This window comes from Somniosus microcephalus, unplaced genomic scaffold (genome assembly GCF_052327205.1).
Source record: "Somniosus microcephalus isolate GS21.2 unplaced genomic scaffold, FLI_Smic_1.0 unresolved_chr1, whole genome shotgun sequence".
NCBI lineage: Eukaryota > Metazoa > Chordata > Chondrichthyes > Squaliformes > Somniosidae > Somniosus > Somniosus microcephalus.
In genome coordinates, this window is record NW_028225179.1 from 172,860,783 (window position 1) to 172,880,001 (window position 19,219).

The 19,219-nt window shown below is 46.5% G+C and overlaps 1 protein-coding gene across 1 annotated transcript; it reads left to right on the top strand.

The window, feature by feature from the left end:
* Positions 1-393: 393 nt before the first annotated feature.
* Positions 394-18,595, top strand: LOC147096576 (uncharacterized). Its single transcript, XM_085973841.1, has 3 exons — positions 394-431; positions 9,310-9,894; positions 18,079-18,595. Exons 1-3 carry the CDS (start codon positions 394-396, stop codon positions 18,245-18,247), a joined length of 792 nt encoding a protein of 263 aa, XP_085829967.1. The 3' UTR covers positions 18,248-18,595.
* The last annotated feature ends 624 nt before the right edge of the window (positions 18,596-19,219 follow it).

A 19,219-nucleotide genomic window follows, 5' to 3' on the forward strand; every position in this document is an offset into this window, starting at 1 on the left:
GCACGGGAAGGTGCCAGGTGAAGGAGCGGGGCTGTTGGGGGTGATTGAGGAGTGGACCAGGGTGTTGCGGAGGGAGCGGTCCCTACGGAATGCTGAAAGGGGAGGTGAGGGGAAGATGTGTTTGGTGGTGGGATCACGTTGGAGGTGGCGGAAATGGCGCAGGATGATCCGTTGAATGTGGAGGCTGGTGGGGTGAAAGGTGAGGACAAGGGGAACCCTATCATGGTTCTGGGAGGGAGGGGAAGGGGTGAGGGCAGAAGTGTGGGAAATAGAACGGACACGGTCAAGCGCCGTGTCAACCACAGTAGAGGGGAATCCTCGGTTGAGGGAAAAGGAAGACATGTCGGAAGCACTGGTATGGAAGGTGGCATCGTCAGAACAGACGCGGCGGAGATGGAGAAGCTGATTTTCGGGTCCCAGTTGTTGCACAGGTTGGTTGAAAGAATCAATAGTAATGGCGGCTGCCATACCCACAAGCATAAGCGCTCCAGAAAGCTCCAGAAAGCCTGGAGCTCAGGGGCCCGGCCTGCACCGCGCATGTTCAGCACACACCCTGGGCCCCTGTCAATCATCCTCCCCCGCGCCTGCGCGCTGGGCCCCTGAGCTCCAGGCTGCCACGCGGGGATCTTTTTGTAAAGTCGGTGTTGGTGAAGAGCTGCAATCAGTGAGGGAAAGTGAGTTTTCCCTCGGATCCGATTGAGATCAGAGGAGGGGAGAGAATAAAGGGGAATCCAAACCTGAAAGTCCGCGGATCCGGGCCCCGAGCGGAGCTTCTTCAGTTTGGCGGAGCGCGCTCCAGGGACACGTAACCCGGGCCCAGAGCCTGATTGATGGGAGTTTCTGACCAATAGGGAGTGAGTGGGGCGGGGCTGGAAGAGTGAGCCGGCGGCGGGTCCTCCAACCAATCGGGGAGTCTGAGGGGTGGGACTTGCGCCGGCTGATTGGGACAGAGGAGGCTGACGGGAGGTTCTAATTTTAAATTAATTTCCCGCCTGCTCCAACTGCCCACCCTGCAACGTCACGGCGTCGCCGGCGTGCACTGACTGACACTGAGCTCTCCACCAATGAGCGAGGGGAGGCTGAGCCTGGAGGACCGACCGAGGGGCTTTGGTCCTCCAACCAATCACGGCGAAGGAGGAGGCGGCACCTGGAACCGGCTCATTGGACGGATCGGCCTGCAGCCATTTTGTAAAGGGGCCTGGTCAGAATCTGTGAGCCTGGGAAAGTTTATTTTTAATGTTCCTTTCACATTTTACAGCTCAAACTAATTTTGTTTTGCAGAAGATACTTTTTAAAAAAAAGTTGTTTTTACATTGATGAAACTAGAAAACCTGAGGAGCAAATACTTGTGAGTAAAAATATTTTTTCTCCCTGTATTAATGCTTTTAATATTAATTTTCAGCATTTTTAATTATTAATTTCAAGCACTTTAAGAGAAATATGGGAGTGGTGTGGGTTCTCTTAAAGGGACAGGCGCTCTCTTTTATGTGATTTTTCATTAAAGGGACCGTGTCCCCACAGATGACTGATTTTAAAGGGACAGCGTCTCCCTTTTTATAATGTATATGTAAGAGACTTGACATTTAAAGTAGGGCAAATCCCCTGCTCCCGTGAGTACTTGGCAAGAAATCAGGTGGTTTGCTCTCGCCCCTCCCAATTTTCTGCCATTTTCTGGTGAACGGTTTCTTTTCAGACTGGAGGGAGGTAAACAGCTTTTAATTGACCAATTAAAATTGTGTTGTGATGGGAGGCCTGTTGCATCAAATGGCTGCTGCTTTTACTTGATTAGTAAACCTGTTGGATTGAATGGTCCCTGCTTTTATTTAGTTACATTTTGGGGATAAGGCTCAGTTCCTCCCAACTTCCCGTCAGGAATGTGACAGATGCTGCACTGGTTCTTTTAACGAGAGAGAGATCAAATCATGGTCTACAAATTTGAATGGACCACATCTGTTTTGCAGGCATAAAATGGGTTCCTAAAGAACCCGTTCCCCAGGGGTCAGTATTAGGACCAATGTTCCCTCTAATTTTTTTTAAGTGCGTGGCCCCTTTAACGGGCTGTGCGGCACATTGAAATTTCCGCACAGGCGCGTTTTTTCTATTTATATGGCGGTGAGCCGGCTGCGCTGGACCTCCAGATCGCTTTGTGACCATGCAGTAACGTAAACATTGATTCGGACCACTGCTTTTTTTGGTATATATTACTGACCTGGATTTGGGTATTGATAGATCTCTTAGTTCTTAAATGAGATTTGAAGTCCGGTAGTAGATTCAGGTGATCTTTATTGCTTCAGATCTTCATTACAATAATCACCCTTACAGTTTCAGTTTCGATACAGTTTGATTCTTTTGAGCACACCCAGTTCTTACATTGTAATTGGCCTTTGGCATCAGCTATTTGAGTTGTCATGCTGTGATTGGCCTTGAGTTGTCGTGCTGTGATTGGCCTCCCGGTGCAGCCTTGAGTTGTCATGCTGTGATTGGCCTTGAGTTGTCATGCTGTGATTGGCCTTGAGTTGTCATGCTGTGATTGGCCTTGAGTTGTCATGCTGTGATTGGCCTTGAGTTGGCATGCTGTGATTGGCCTTGAGTTGTCATGCTGTGATTGGCCTTGAGTTGTCACGCTGTGATTGGCCTTGAGTTGTCATGCCGTGATTGGCCTCCCGATGCAGCATTGAGTTGTCATGCTGTGATTGGCCTTGAGTTGTCGTGCTGTGATTGGCCTCCCGGTGCAGCATTGAGTTGTCATGCTGTGACAGCGAGTTACTCGCTGTTGCATCCTGATTGGACGAAGGGCGGAACGCCTTTTATGGCTTTACAGCTTGCTTATTGCCTATCAGGTATACAGGGCATAATTTCAAAGTTTACAGATGACACAAAACTTTTAAATGTAGCAAACAATGAGGATAGTAATAGACTTCAGGAGGAAGTAGCCAGACTGGTGAAATGGGCAGAAACGTGGCAGATTAAATTTAACGTAGAGAAGTGTGAAGTGATTCACTTTGGTAGGAAGAATGAGGAGAGGCAATATAAACTAAATGGTCCAGTTTTAAAGAGGGTGCAGGAACAGAGAGGCCTCGGGGGGTATGTACACAAATCTTAGAAGGTGGCAGGACAAGTTGAGAAGGCTGTTAATAAAGCAAACAGGATCCTTGACTTTATTAATAGAGGAATAGAGTACAAAAGCAAGGAAGTTATGCTAAGCCTTTATAAAACACTGGCTAGGCTTCCGCTGGGCACCACACTTTAGGAAGGATGTCAAGGCCTTGAGAGGGTGCAGAATAAATTTAGGAGAATTTGATCAAGGATGAGGGACTTCAGTTCTGTGGAGAGACGGGAGAAGCTGGGGTTCTTCTCCTTGGAGCAGAGAAGATTAAGAGGAGATTCTGTACTGTATCATTCTATGATGCTATTCTACACAGACACACACACATACAGTCAGACAGACACACAGACACAAATACTCACAAAAATACAGTCACACACTCACATTTTTTCTGCATGAACTTTTATGATAATTTCAAAGACTTTAAGAAAAAGGTGGGAGTGGTGGGCAGAGGGCTCTTAAAGGGACAGGGACTCTCCTTTTCAATGTGATTTTCATTAAAGGGACCGAGTCCCTCCTTGCCTTTGGAGGGCCAATTTTAAAAGGACAGCATCTCGAAATCAGGTGCTGTCTGCGTGTGAACCACCTACTCCCAATTTCCTGCCAAGCGATCCCTGCGGGCACCACTCCGCTCTAGGAGTGGCTCCTAGAATCATACAGCACAGAAGGAGGCAATTCAGCCCATCGTGCCTGTGCCGGCTCTTTGAAAGAGCTCTCCATTTAGTCCCACTCCCCTGCTCTGTCCCCATAGTGCTGCAAATTTTTCCCCTTCACGTGTTTATCCAAATCCCCATTGAACGTTATTATTGAATCTGCTTCCACCGCCCTTTCAGGCAGCGTATTCCAGATCACAACTCACTGCGTAAATAAAATTCTCCTCACCTCGCCTCTGGTTCTTTTGTCAATGACCTTATATCTGTGTCCTCTGGTTACCGACCCTCCTGCCACTGGAACCAGTTTCTCCTTATAAGCTACGGCTATACAAAGCCCTGGTTAGTCCCCAGAGAGTCATAGAGTCATAACGGCACAGAAGGAGGCCATTCGGCCCATCGAGTCCGTGCCGGCTCTCTGTAGAGCAATCCAGTCAGTCCCATTCCCCCGCTCTATCCCCGTAGCCCTGCAAGTTTATTTCCCTCAAGTGCCTATCCAGCCTCCCCTTGAAAACATTGAGTGTCTCCGCTTCCACCACTTCCGTCGGCAGCGAGTTCCAGGTCCTCGCCACTCGCTGCGTAAAAAAGTTTTTCCTCACCCCTCCCCTGTATCTCTTGCCCAAAACCTTAAATCTGTGTCCCCTAGTCCTTCTACCATCAACTAGTGGGAACAGCCTTTCCCCGTCTAGCCTATCCAAACCCCTCATAATCTTGTACACCTCTATCAAATCACCTCCTTTGCTCCAATGAAAACAAATCCAGCTTCTCCAACCTGTCCTTGTAGCTAAGATCCTCCTTCCCCGGAACCATTCTGGTAAATCTCCTCTGCACCCTCTCAAGGGACTTCACACCCTTCTTAAAGTTTGGTGACCAGAACTGGATGCAATACTCCAGTTGTGACCTAACCAGCGCTTTATAAAGGTTCAGCATAACTTCTCTACTTTTGTACTCAATTCCTTTATTTATGAAGCCCAAGATCCCATATGCTTTGTTAACCACTCTCTCAATATGTCCTGTCTCCTTCAGGGACCTACGCACATTAACTCCCAGGAACTCCCTGGAGCACTGTGTACAGTTCTGGGCACCGCACCTCAGAAAGGATATACTGGCCTTGGAAGGAGTGCAGCGCAGATTGACCAGAATGTTACCCGGGCTCCAAGGGTTAGATTATGAGGAGAGATTACATAAACTAGGCTTGTATTCCCTGGAATCTAGAAGGTTAAGGAGTGATTGAGGATTTTAGGATTTTGAAAGGAATTGGTAGAGTAGATAGAGAGAAACTTTTGCTGCCGGTGGGGGAGTCGAGGACAAGGGGACATCACCTTAAAATCAGAGCCAGGCCATTCAGGAGAGAAGTTGGGAAACACTTCTTCACACAAAGGGTGGTAGAAGTGTGGAACCCTCTCCCACAGAAAGCAGTCGATGCCAGCTCAATTAATCATTTTAAATCCCAGAGCGATAGATTTTTGCTAGACAAGGGAGCAAAGGGATACGGAGCCAAGGCAGGTGGGTGGAGTTAAGACACAGATCGGCCATGATCTCATTGAATGGTGGAACAGGCTGGAGGGGCTGAATGGCCTCCTGCTGTTCCCATGCTCCTATTTACTCTATCAAAACCCTTCCTGTTTTTAACACCTCTATTAAATTCCGCTCCACCTTCTCTGCTCCAAGGAGAACAATCCCAGCTTCTCCAGTCTCTCCACATAACTGAAATCCTCTGTGTATTTGTTGTGGTGCAGCCGGCTATAGCAAACACCTTTCTTAAGAACATAAGAAATAGGAGCAGGAGCAGGCCATTCGGCCCTTCGAGCCTGCTCCGCCATTCAATAAGATCATGGCTGATCTTCTACCTCATCCCCACCTTCCCGCCCAATCCCCATATCCCTCGATTCCCCATGAGTCCAAAAATCTATGTCTCAGCCTTGATTATACTCAACGACTGAGCCTCCACAGCCCTCTGGGGCAGAGAATTCCAAAGATTCACAACCCTCTGGGTGAAGACATTTCTCCTCACCTCAGTCCTAAATGGCCGACCCCTTATTCTGAGACTGTGACCCCTGGTTCTAGACTCCCCAGCCAGGGGGAAACAGTCTCCCAGCATCTACTCTGTCAAGCCGTGTAAGAATTTTAGATGTTTCAATGAGATCACCTCTCATCTTCGAAATTGTAGGGAATATAGGCCTAGTCTCCTCAATCTCTCCTCATAGGACAATCCCCCCATCCCAGGAATCAGTCTGGTGAACGTTTGTTGCACTCCCTCTAAGGCAAATATATCCTTCCTTAGGTAAGGAGACCAAAACTGTCCACAATACTCCAGGTGTGGTCTCACCAAGGCCCTATATAACTGCAGTAAGACTTCTTTACTCTTATACGCCAATCCTCTTGTTATAAAGACTAACATACCATTTGCTTTCCCAATTGCTTGCTGCACCTGCGTGTTAAGATGAGAAATGATAAAGGCAAGAAATCACTTGTGGGAGTGGTGTACAGGCCCCCTAACAGTAACCACACGGTAGGATGGAGTATAAAGGAAGAAATAATGGGAGCTTGTCAGAAAGGTATGGCAATAATCATGGGGGATTTTAATCTACATATAGACTGGAAAAATCAGGTGGGCAAAGGTAGCCTAGATGAGGAGTTCATGGAATATTTTCGGGATAGTTTCTTAGAACAGCACGTTCTAGAGCCAACCAGAGAGCAGGTTATACTAGACCTGGTATTGTGCAATGAGATAGGATTAATTAATGACCTCATAGTGAAGGTGCCCCTAGGTAGCAGCGATCATAATATGATTGAATTTTGCATTCAGTTGGAGAGAGATGTGTGGGTCCAAGACTAGTATTTTACACTTAATTAAAGGCAATTATGAGGGCATGAAAGCAGAGCTAGCTAAAGTGAACTGGCAAGTTAGGTTAAGGAATAGTTCAATAGAGTTGCAGTGGCAGACATTTAAGGGAATATTTCAGAATACACAGAATAGATACATTCCAACGAGAATGAAAAATTCCAAGGGGAGGACCCACCATCCGTGGTTAACTAAAGAAGTTAAAGAAAATATCAAACATAAAGAAAAAGCATATAATTGCGCAAAGATGGCTGGCAGGTCAGAAGATTGGACAGAATATAAAAAACAGCAAAGAATGACTCAAAGATTAATAAGGAGAGAAAAATTAGAGTACGAGAGAAAGCTAGCTAGAAATATAAAAACAGATAGTAAGCGTTTCTATAGATATTTAAAAAAGAAAAGAGTTAACAAAGTGAGCGTTGGTCCTATAGAAAGTGAGTCTGGGGAATTACTAATGGAAAATAAGGAGTTGGCAGTTGAATTGAACAGGTATTTTGCATCGGTCTTCACTATAGAGGATTCAAGTAACATCCCAGAAATAGCTGTAAATCAGGAAATGGAAGGGAGGAAGGAACTCAAGAAAATTACAATCACCAGGGAAGTGGCCCTAGAAATAGTTGATGCATTGCTGGTCATTTTCCAACATTCGATAGACTCTAGAACAGTACCCATGGATTGGAGGGTAGCTAATGTTACCCCACTATTCAAAAAAGGTGGTGGAGAGAAAACAGGGAATTACAGACCGGTAAGCCTGACATCGGTAGTGGGGAAAATGCTAGTGTCCATTATAAAAGATGTAATAGCAGAGCACTTGGAAAGCAGTGACAGGATCGGACAAAGTCAACATGGATTTACAAAAGGTAAATCATGCTTGACTAATCTACTGGAATTTTTTGAGGATGTAACTCGCAAAATAGATAAGGGAGAACCAGTGGATGTGGTGTATTTGGACTTTCCAAAGGCTTTCAATAAGGACCCGCATAAGAGATTAGCGTGTAAAGTTAAGACACATGGGATTGGGGGTAAGGTATTGACTTGGATAGAGAACTGGTTGGCAGACAGAAAGCAAAGAGTTGGAATAAACGGCTCTTTTTCCGAGTGGCAGGCAGTGACTAGTGGGGTACCCAGGGATCAGTCCTTGGACCCCAGCTATTCACAATATATATTAATGATCTAGACGAGGGAACTAGATGTAATATCTCCAAGTTTGCAGACAGCACAAAGCTGGGTGGGCGTGTGTGCTGTGAGGAGGATGCCGAGAAACTCCAATATGATTAGGACAGGTTGGGTGATTGGGCAGAAGCATGGCAGATACAATATAATGTGGATAAATGCGAGGTTATCCACTTTGGTGTCAAAAACAGGAAGGCAGATTATTATCTGAATGGCAATAGATTGGGAGAAGGGGAAGTGCAACGAGACCTGGGTGTCCTTGTGCACCAGTCGCTGAAGGTAAGCATGCAGGTGCAGCAGGCGGTTAAGAAGGCAAGTAGTATGTTGGCCTTCGTAGCGAGAGGGTTTGAGTACAGGAACAAGGATGTACAGGGCCTTGGTGAGACCACATCATGAGTATTGTGTGCAGTTTTGGTCGCCTTATCTGAGGAAGGATTTTCTTGCCATGGAAGGAGTGCAGCGAAGATTCACCAGACTGATGCCTGGGATGGCAGGAATGACGTATGAGGAGAGATTGGGTCGATTGGGATTATACTCGCTGGAGTTTAGAAGAATGAGAGGGGATCTCATTGAAACTTATAAAATTCTAACAGGACTACACAGACTAGATGCAGGAAAGATGTTCCCGATGGCCGGGGTGTCCAGAACCAGGGGTCACAGTCTAAGGATGGAGGGGTAAGCCATTTAGGACTGAGATGAGGAGGAATTTCTTCACCCAGAGAGTGGTGAACCTGTGGAGTTCTCTACCACAGAAGGCAGTAGAGGCCAATGCATTAAATATATTCAAGAAGGAGTTGGATATATTTCTTAAGGCTAAAGGGATCAAGGGATTTGGAGAGAAGGTGGGAACGGGGTACTGAATTTGGATGATCAGCCATGATCTCATTGAATGGCGGAGCAGGCTCGAGGGTCCGAATGGCCTACTCCTGCTCCTATCATCTATGTTTCTATGTTTCCCTCACTGATTGCGGCTCTTCACCAACACCGACTTTACAAAGAAAGCCCCGCGTAGCAGCCTGGAGCTCAGGGGCCCAGCGTGCAGGCATGGGGGAGGATGATTGACAGGGGCCCAGGGTGTGTGCTGAGCATGCACGGTGCGGGCCGGGTGCCTGTGGAGCAGGAGAGGGCGGGGCCATGGGGCGCATGTGCAGGGTCAGCCGCAACTCAGCGCGGAGGCCGGAGCACTTTCTGGAGCGTGGGCGCTTGTGGGGATTGCAGCCGCCTTTACTGTTGATTCTTTCAACCAACCTGTGCAGCAGCTGGGGCCTGAAAATCAGCTTCACTGCCCCTGGGCTGGGAAAGGGGGACATGAGGCAACATTCTCCCTCTTACTACTTTCTACACTCCTTTTACAGAGTTTTAGAAGTGGAGCATTTACAGACAGGAAGCTCAAACCAAACATCACGTCAAGATCTGACACAGTCGCTCGATTCATCAGGCCCTGAATATCATCGGCCTTTGGACATGGAAGGAGAGAGCAGCGATCGCAGCACGGACAAACCGCACATGTGTTCCATGTGTGGACTCGCCTTCAGCCGATCGCCTGACCTGGCGAGACATGTGCACCGTTACACCGGGGAGAAACCGGGTAAAGGTGGGGACGGCGGGAAGGGATTCAGTTCCCCGTCTACGCCAGATGTTCATCGGCGCAGTCATCCCAAGGACAGTCCGTTCACCTGCTCCCTGTATGGGAAGGGATTTGTTTATTCATCCCAGCTGCTGACACACCAGCTTGTTCACGCTGATGAGAAACCATTTAAATGTTCTGACTGTGGGAAGAGCTTTAAATGCCCCAGGGATCTGAAGGACCACCAGCTTGTTCACACCGATGAGAGGCCATTTAAATGTTCTGACTGTGGGAAGAGCTTTAAATGCTCCGGGGCTCTGACCACACACCAGCGAGTTCACACTGATGAGAGAGCGTTTAAATATTCTGTCTGTCAGAATAGCTTTAAGTACTCTGGGGCCCTGAAGCAACACCAGCTTGTTCACACCAATGAGAGAGTGTTTACATGTTCTGTCTGTCAGAAGAGTTTTAAAAGCTCCGGGGCTCTGACCAGACACCAGCAAGTTCACACTGGGGAGAGGCAAGGGAGCAAAGGGATATGGAGCCAAGGCAGGTAGGTGGAGTTAAGACACAGATCGGCTATGATCTCATTGAATGGTGGAACAGGCTGGAGGGGCTGAATGGCCTCCTCCTGTTCCCATGCTCCTATTTACTCTATCAAAACCCTTCATGTTTTGAACACCTCTATTAAATCTCTGCTGCACCTTCTCTGCTCCAAGGAGAACAATCCCAGCTTCTCCAGTCTCTCCACGTAACTGAAATCCTCTGTGTATTAGTCGTGGGGCAGCCGGCTATAGCAAACAGCTTTCTTAAGAACATAAGAAATAGGAGCAGGAGCAGGCCATTCGGCCCTTTGAGCCTGCTCCGCCATTCAATAAGGTCATGGCTGATCTTCTACCTCATCTCCACCTTCCCACCCAATCCCTATATCCCTTGATTCCCCATGAGTGAATCAGCCTTGATTATACTCAATGACTGAGCCTCCACAGCCCTCTGGGGCAGAGAATTCCAAAGATTCACCACCCTCTGGGTGAAGAAACTTCTCCTCATCTCAGTCCTAAATGGCCGACCACTTATTCTGAGACTGTGACCCCTGGTTCCAGACTCCCCAGCCAGGGAAAACAGTCTCCCAGAATCTACCCTGTCCAGCCCTGTAAGAATTTTGTATGCTTCAATGACATCACCTCTCATTCTTCAGAATTCCTGGGAATATAGGCTTAGTGTACTTAATCTCTCCTCATAGGACAATTCCCCCATCCCAGGAATCAGTCTGGTGAACCTTTGTTGCACTCCCTCTATGGCAAGTATATCCTTCCTTAGGTAAGGAGACCAAAACTGTACACAATACTCCAGGTGTGGTCTCACCAAGGCCCTATATAATTGTGGTAAGACTTCTTCACTCTTATACTCCAATCCTCTTGTAATAAAGACTAACGTACCATTTGCTTTCCTAATTGCTTGCTGCACCTGCGTGTTAAGATGAGAAATGATAAAGGCAAGAAATCACTTGTGGGAGTGGTGTACAGGCCCCCTAACAGTAACCACACGGTAGGATGGAGTATAAAGGAAGAAATAATGGGAGCTTGTCAGAAAGGTATGGCAATAATCATGGGGGATTTTAATCTACATGTAGACTGGAAAAATCAGATGGGCAAAGGTAGCCTAGATGAGGAGTTCATAGAATGTTTTCAGGACAGTTTCTTAGAACAGTACATAGAAAACATAGAGATAGGAACAGGAGTAGGCCATTCGGCCCTTCGAGCCTGCTCCGCCATTCAATGAGATCATGGCTGATCTTCGTCTGAGATCATAGCTGATCTTACCAGTTCAGTACCCCGTCCCCGCCTTTTCTCCGTAACCCTTAATCCCCTTAGCCTTCAGAAATATATCCAATTCTCTCTTGAAAATATTTATTGAATTAGCCTTCACAGCCCTCTGTGGCAGGGAATTCCACAGGCTCACCACTCTTTGAGTGAAGAAATTCTTCCTCATCTCTGTTTTAAATGATTTGCCCGCTATTTTTAGACTGTGGCCCCTGGTTCTGTGCTCCCCTGCCATTGGAAACATTCTCTCTGAATTCAGCCTGTCCAGGCCTGCCATAATTTTATATGTTTCGATGAGATCCCCTCTCAATCTTCTAAACTCCAGTGAGTACAAGCCCAAACTATTCAATCTCTCCTCGTAGGTCATTCCCGCCATTCCAGGTATCAGCCTGGTGAATCGCCGTTGCACTCTTTCCATGGCAAGAACATCCTTCCGCAGATGGGGCGACCAAAACTGTACACAATACTCCAGATGCGGTCTCACCAGCACCTTGTACAGCTGTAGTAAGGTATCCCTATTCCTATACTCGAACCCCCTTGATATGAAGGCCAACATACCATTTGCCTTCTTAATCGCCTGTTGCACCTGCATGCTCTCCTTCAGTGACTGGTGCACAAGAACACCCATCTCCCAATCTATTGCCATTTAGATAATAATCCACCCTCCTGTTTTTACCCCCAAAGTGGATAACCTCGCATTTATCCACATTATAGTGCATCTGCCACGTATCCGCCCATTCCCCCAACCTGTCCAAATCGCACTGTAGCCTCCTGACATCCTCATCAGAGCCCACCCCTCCTCCTAGTTTAGTGTCGTCAGCGAATTTGGAAATATTGCATCCAATTCCCTGATCCAGATCATTTATATATATTGTGAACAGCTGGGGTCCCAGGACAGATCCTTGTGGCACCCCGCTGGTCACTGCCTGCCACTCCGAAAACGAGCCGTTTATTCCAACTCTCTGTTTTCTATCCGCCAGCCAGTTCTCTATCCACGTTAATACTTTGCCCCCAATCCCATGAGCCTTAATTTTGCATGATAATCTTTTGTGTGGAACCTTATCGAAGGCTTTCTGGAAGTCAAGGTACACCACATCCACTGGCTCTCCCCCATCTATTTTACCAGTTACTTCCTCAAAAAATTCCAGCAGATTAGTCAAACACGATTTACCCTTTGTAAATCCATGTTGACTCTGTCCGATCCTTTCCCCATTTGTCAAGTGCTCCGCTATTTTATCCTTAATAATGGACTCTAGCATTTTGCCCACAACCGATGTAAGGCTTACTGGTCTATAATTCCCTGCTTTCTCTCTACCAGCCTTTTTAAATATTGGGGTAACATTAGCTAGCCTCCAATCCACGGGTACTGTTCCCGAGTCAATGGAGTTCCGGAAGATGATCCTTAGAGCATCTGCTATCTCCAGGGCCACCTCCTTAAGTACCCTAGGATGTAGTTTATCAGGCCCCGGGGATTTGTCGGCCTTCAGTCCCCTCAACTTACCCAACACCATATCCCTAGAGATACTAATTTCTGTCAGCTCCTCCCTCTCATTAGTCCCTATGTTTGTCGATATTCCTGGGAGGTTATTTGTGTCCTCCTTTGTGAATACAGAACCAAAGTATGAGTTTAATTGGTCTGCCATTTCCTTATTCTCCATTATATATTCTCCCGAATCGGACTGCAAGGGACCGACTTGGGATTTTACCAGTCTTTTCCTCCTGATATACCGATAAAAGCTTTTGCAGTCTGTCTTTATGTTTGCTGCAAGTTTACTTTCGTATTCTATTTTCCCCTTCCTGATTAATCCCTTTGTCCTCTTTTGCTGTATCCTGTACTGCCCCCAATCTTCCGGTCTGGTGCTTTTTTTTGCCAGTTGATGTGCCCTTTTTTTGATTTTATGCTGTCCCTAATTTCCCTCGTTATCCACGGTTGAGTCACCTTTTTAGGTTTATTTTTATGCCAAACCGGTATAAACATGTTCTGGAATTCTTCCATTCTATCTTTGAATGCTTGCCATTGTCTATCCACTGTCAATCCCCCCAGAAACACCACCCAATCAATCTTACCCAATTCCCGTCTCATACCCTCGTAATTCCCTTTATTTAAGTTCTGGACCTTAGTCTCTGATTCAATTTCCTCATTCTCCATCTCGACTGAGAGCTCGATCATATTATGATCGCTCTGACCCAAGGGGCCTCGTACAAGAAGATTGCTGATAAGTCCCTTCTCATTGCACAATACCCAGTCTAAAATGGCCTGATCTCGAGTCGGCTCCTCGACATATTGGTCCAGATAACCGTCCCGAAAACATTCCAGGAATTCCTCCTCCTCAGAATTTTTACTAATTTGGGTAGTCCAATCAATATGTAAATTAAAGTCACCCATGATGACAGCTGTGCTCTTATCGCACGCTTCTCTAATTTCCCTTTTTATGCCTTCCCTCACCTCCATATTACTATTTGGAGGCCTATATATCACACCCACTAACGTTTTCCTCCCCTTGCTATTTCTCATTTCTACCCATACAGATTCCGTTTCATCCGAGTTAATATCCTTCCTTTCCATTGCATTAATCCCCTCCTTTACCAGCAATGCTACCCCACCTCCCCTACCTTTTTGCCGATCCTTCCTAAATATTGTATATCCCTGGATGTTAAGTTCCCAGCCTTGCCCACCCTGCAGCCACGTTTCTGTAATCCCAATCAAATCATACTTGTTTACCTCTATTTCCACAACTAATTCATCCACCTTGTTCCTAATGCTTCTAGCATTAAGATACAAAGCCTTCAGGCTTGCTTTTTTCACACTCTCATTATGAATTAGTTTGGCCCTTTGTGTTTCTCTCCTTTGCTTATTGCTTCTCACCTTTCTACCATCTATTTCTGACTTCATATGACTTCCCTCTTTTCCACTACCTAGGTTCCCATCCCCCTGCCAAATTAGTTTAAATCCTCCCGAACCGCCCTAGAAAATATTACCCCGAGGACATCGGCTCCCTCACAGTTCAGGTGTAGACCGTCCCCTTGGTACAGGTCACTCCTCCCCAAGAACTGGTTCCAATGCCTCAAGAACTTAAATCCCTCTCCCTTGCACCACTGCTCAAGCCACGTATTTAGCTTATCTATCTTACTCTCTCTAAACTTATTAGCTCGTGGCACTGGTAGCAATCCAGAGATTACTACCTTTGAGGTCCTACTTTTCAATTTAGCTCCTAACTCCCTAAATTCAGCTTGTAGGACCTCCTCCCTCTTTTTACCTACATCGTTGGTACCTACATGTACCACGACAACTGGCTGAACCCCCTCCCCCTTCAGAATGCTCTGCACCCGCTCCGAGACATCCTTGACCCTTGCACCAGGGAGGCAACATACCATCTTGGAGTCTCGGTCTCGGCCACAGAAACTCCTATCTATCCCCCTTACAATTGAATCCCCTATCACTATAGCCCTATCCCTCTTTTTCCCGCCCTTCTGTGCAGCAGAGCCAGTCATGGTGCCCTGAACCTGGCTGCTGGTGCCTTCCCCTGATAAGTCATCTCCCCCAACAGTACCCAAAACGGTAAACCTGTTTTGGAGGGAGATGACCGCAGGTGACTCCTGCACTACCTTCCTGCCTTTACCCTGCCTTTTGGTCACCCATTTACTGTCTGAGCTAGCCTTTACCTGCGGTGTGACCAACTCACTGAATGTGCTATCCACAACATCCTCAGCATCGCGTATGCTCCAGAGTGAGTCCATTCGCAGCTGCAGCGCCGCCATGCGGTCTGCTAGGAGCTGCAGCTGGACACACTTCCTGCACACATAGTTGTCAGGGACAGTGTCCCTGATTTCCCACATGGCACAGGAGAAGCATGACACGGGTCCGAGCTGCCCTTCCATGACTTAACCCTTACAATACCCTTTTATTTACTACGATTTAGCTTAATTATTGAATTCTACTTAGAATAAGTTTGTGAAAGTACTCACCAACCAGTCACCTACCTGTTTTCTGGTGTTGTATTTTCACTGCCGCCTCCTGTCCTGGAACCTTTTCCACCTAGGTTAGGCTCCTGAAATAAAATAAATTGAACCTACCTTTTCAACTTCCCCTAACCCATTCTGGAGCCAACCAGAGAGCAGGCTATACTAGACCTGGTATTGTGCAACGAGATAGGATTAATTAATGACCTCATAGTGAAGGCGCCCCTAGGTAGCAGCGATCATAATATGATTGAATTTTACATTCAGTTGGAGGGAGAGAAGAGTGGGTCCAAGACTAGTATTTTAAACTTAAATAAGGGCAATTATGAGGGCATGAAAGCAGAGCTAGCTAAAGTGAACTGGCAAGTTAGGTTAAGGAATAGTTCAATAGAGTTGCAGTGGCAGACATTTAAGGGAATATTTCAGAATACACAGAATAGAAACATTCCAACGAGAATGAAAAATTCCAAGGGGAGGTCCCACCATCCCTCCCAATGGCCAGGGAGCACAGAACCAGGGGCCACAGTCTAAAAATAGCGGGCAAATCATTTAAAACAGAGATGAGGAAGAATTTCTTCACTCAAAGAGTGGTGAGCCTGTGGAATTCCCTGCCACAGAGGGCTGTGAAGGCTAATTCAATAAATATTTTCAAGAGAGAATTGGATATATTTCTGAAGGCTAAGGGGATTAAGGGTTACGGAGAAAAGGCGGGGACGGGGTACTGAACTGGTAAGATCAGCTATGATCTCAGACGAAGATCAGCCATGATCTCATTGAATGGCGGAGCAGGCTCGAAGGGCCGAATGGCCTACTCCTGTTCCTATCTCTATGTTTCTATGTTTCTATAAAGATAGTATCAAACTTAAAGAAAAAGCATATAATTGTCCAAAGATGGGTGGCAGGTCAGAAGATTGGACAGAATATAAAAAATAGCAAAGAATGACTCAAAGATTAATAAGGAGAGAAAAATTAGAGCACGAGAGGACGCCAGCTGGAAATATAAAAACAGATAGTAAGAGTTTCTATAGATATTTAAAAAAGAAAAGAGTTAACAAAGTGAGCGTTGGTCCTATAGAAAGTGAGTCTGGGGAATTAATAATGGAAAATAAGGAGATGGCAGTTGAATTGAACAGGTATTTTGCATCGGTCTTCACTATAGAGGATTCAAGTAACATCCCAGAAATAGCTGAAAATCAGGAAATGGAAGGGAGGAAGGAACTCAAGAAAATGACAATCACCAGGGAAGTGCTACTGAGCAAATTGTTGGAGCTGCGGGCTGACAATTGCCCGGGTCCTGATGGACTTCATCCTAGAGTCTTAAAAGAAGTGGCTAGTGAGATAGTTGATGCATTGGTTTTAATTTTCCCAAATTCCCTAGATTCGGGGAAGGTTCCATTAGATTGGAAAATAGCCAATGTAACTCCTTTATTCAAAAGAGAGGGAGAGAGAAAGCAGGAAACTACAGGCCAGTTAGCTTAACATCTGTCATAGGGAAGATGTTAGAATCTATTATTAAAGACATTATAGCAGGGCACTTGGAAAAGTTCAAGGTAATCAGGCAGAGTCAACATGGTTTTGTGAAAGGGAAATCATGTTTAACTAATTTATTGGAGTTCTTTGAGGAAGTAACATGTGCTGTGGATAAAGGGGAACCAGTGGATGTACTGTACTTAGATTTCCAGAAGGCATTTTATAAGTTGCCACGTCAAAGGTTATTGCGGAAAATAAAAGCTCATGGTGTAGGGGGTAACATATTGGCATGGATAGAAGATTGGCTAGCTAACAGGAAACAGAGAGTAGCCATTTTCTGGTTAGCAAGATGTAACGAGTGGTGTGCCACAGGGATCAGTGCTGGGGCCTCAAATTTTTACAATTTATATAAATGACTTGGATGAAGGGACCAAAGGTATGGTTGCTAAATTTGCTGATGACACAAAGATAGGTTGGAAAGTAAATTGTGAAGAGGACATAAGGAGGCTTCAAAGGGATATAGACAGGTTAAGTGAGTCGGCAAAGATCTGGTAAATGGAGTATAATGTGGGAAAATATGAAATTGTCCATTTTGGCAGGAAGAATAAAAAAGCATATTATCTAAATGGTGAGAGATTGCAGAGCTCTGAGATGCAGAGGGATCTGGGTGTCCTAGTGCATGAATCGCAAAAGGTTAGTATTCAGGTACAGCAAGTAATTAGGAAAGCTAATAGAATGTTATCGTTTATTGCGAGGGGAACTGAATACAAAGGTCAGGAGGTGATGCTTCAGTTATACAGGGCATTGGTGAGATCACATCTGGAGCACTGTGTACAGTATTGGTCTCATTATTTAAGGAAGGATGTAAATGTGTTGGAAGCAGTTCAGAGAAGGTTTACTAGACTAACACCTGGAATGGGCGGGTTTTCTTATGAGGAAAGGTTGGACAGGCTAGGCTTGTATCCGCTGGAGTTTAGAAGAGTAAGAGGTGACTTGATTGAAACATATAAGATCCTGAGGGGTCTGGACAGGGTGGATGTGGAGAGGATGTTTCCTCTTGTGGGAGAATCTAGAACTAGGGGTCACTGTTTAAAAATAAGGGGTCACCCATTTAAGACCGAGATGAGGAGAATTTTTTTCTCACATACGGTCGTGAGTATTTCGAACTCTCTTCCTCAGAGGGCAGTGGGAGCAGAGTCTTTGAATATTTTTAAGGCAGAGGTAGATAGATTCTTGGTAAGCAAGTGGGTGAAAGGTTATCGGGGATAGGCGGGAATGTGGAGTAATCAGATCAGCCATGATCTTATTGAATGGCGGAGCTGGCTCGAGGGGCCGAGCGGCCGACTCCTGCTCCTAATTCGTATGTTTGCTTGTAACCTGTGCAGCAGCTGGGGCCTGAAAATCAGCTTCACTGCCCCTGGGCTGGGAAAGGGGGACATGAGGCAACATTCTCCCGCTTACCCCTTTCTGTACTCCTTTTACAGGGTTTTAGAAGTGGAGCATTTACAGAGAGGAAGCTCAGACCAAACATCTAGTCAAGATCAGACAGAGTCACTCGATTCATCAGGACCGGATTCAATCGCTCCTCCAATCTGCTGGCACACCAGCGCGTTCACACTAATGAGAGACCTTTTAAATGTTCTGAGTGTGTGAAGAGCTTTAAAAGGTCCCAGGACCTGAAGAGACACCAGCTGCAGAGAGCAGGGGAGATTATGTTCATCTGCTCAGTGTGTGGGAAGGGATACACTCGGTCTTCGAATCTGCTGGCACACCAGCGAGTTCACACTGAGGAGAGGCTGGTGGAACATTCTGACTGTGGGAAAAGCTTTAACAGGTCCCAGGAGCTGAAGAGACACCAGCTGGAGATAGCAGGGAAGAGGCCATTCACCTGCTCCATGTGTGGGAAGTGATTCACTCGGCCATCCCACCTACTGACATACCAGCGAGTTCACACTGTGGAGAGACCGTTCACCTGCTCCGTTTGTGGGAAGGGATTCACTCGGTCATCCTATCTGTTGAGACACCAGCGAGTTCACACTGATGAGAGACCATTAAAGTGTTCTGACTGTGGGAAGAGCTTTAAAAGCTCTGGGGATCTGAAAGGACACCAGCGAGTTCACACTGATGAGAGACTATTTAAATGTTCTGACTGTGGGAAGAGCTTTAAACGCTCTGGACATTTGACGACACACCAGCTTGTTCACACTGGGGAGAGGCCGTTCTCCTGCTCCGTGTGTGGGCAGGGATTGCCTCTGTCCTCGAGACTGCTGGAACACCAACAAGTTCAAACTGAGGAGAGGCCGTTCACCTGCTCCGTGTGTGGGAAGGGATTCACTTGGTCATCCAACCTGCTGAGACACCAGCGACTTCATACTAATGAAAGGCCTTTCACCTGCTCCGTGTGTGGGAAGGGATTCACTCAGTCCACGACTCTGCTCGAACACCAGCGAGTTCACACTGGGGAGAGAACGTTCACCTGCTCCGCGTGTGGAAAGGGATTCACTCTGTCATCCAACCTGCTGGAACACCAGCGAGTTCACACTGATGAGACCGTTTAAATGTTCTGACTGTGGGAAGAGCTTTAAAAGCTCCAGCAATTTGACGACACACCAGCGAGTTCACACT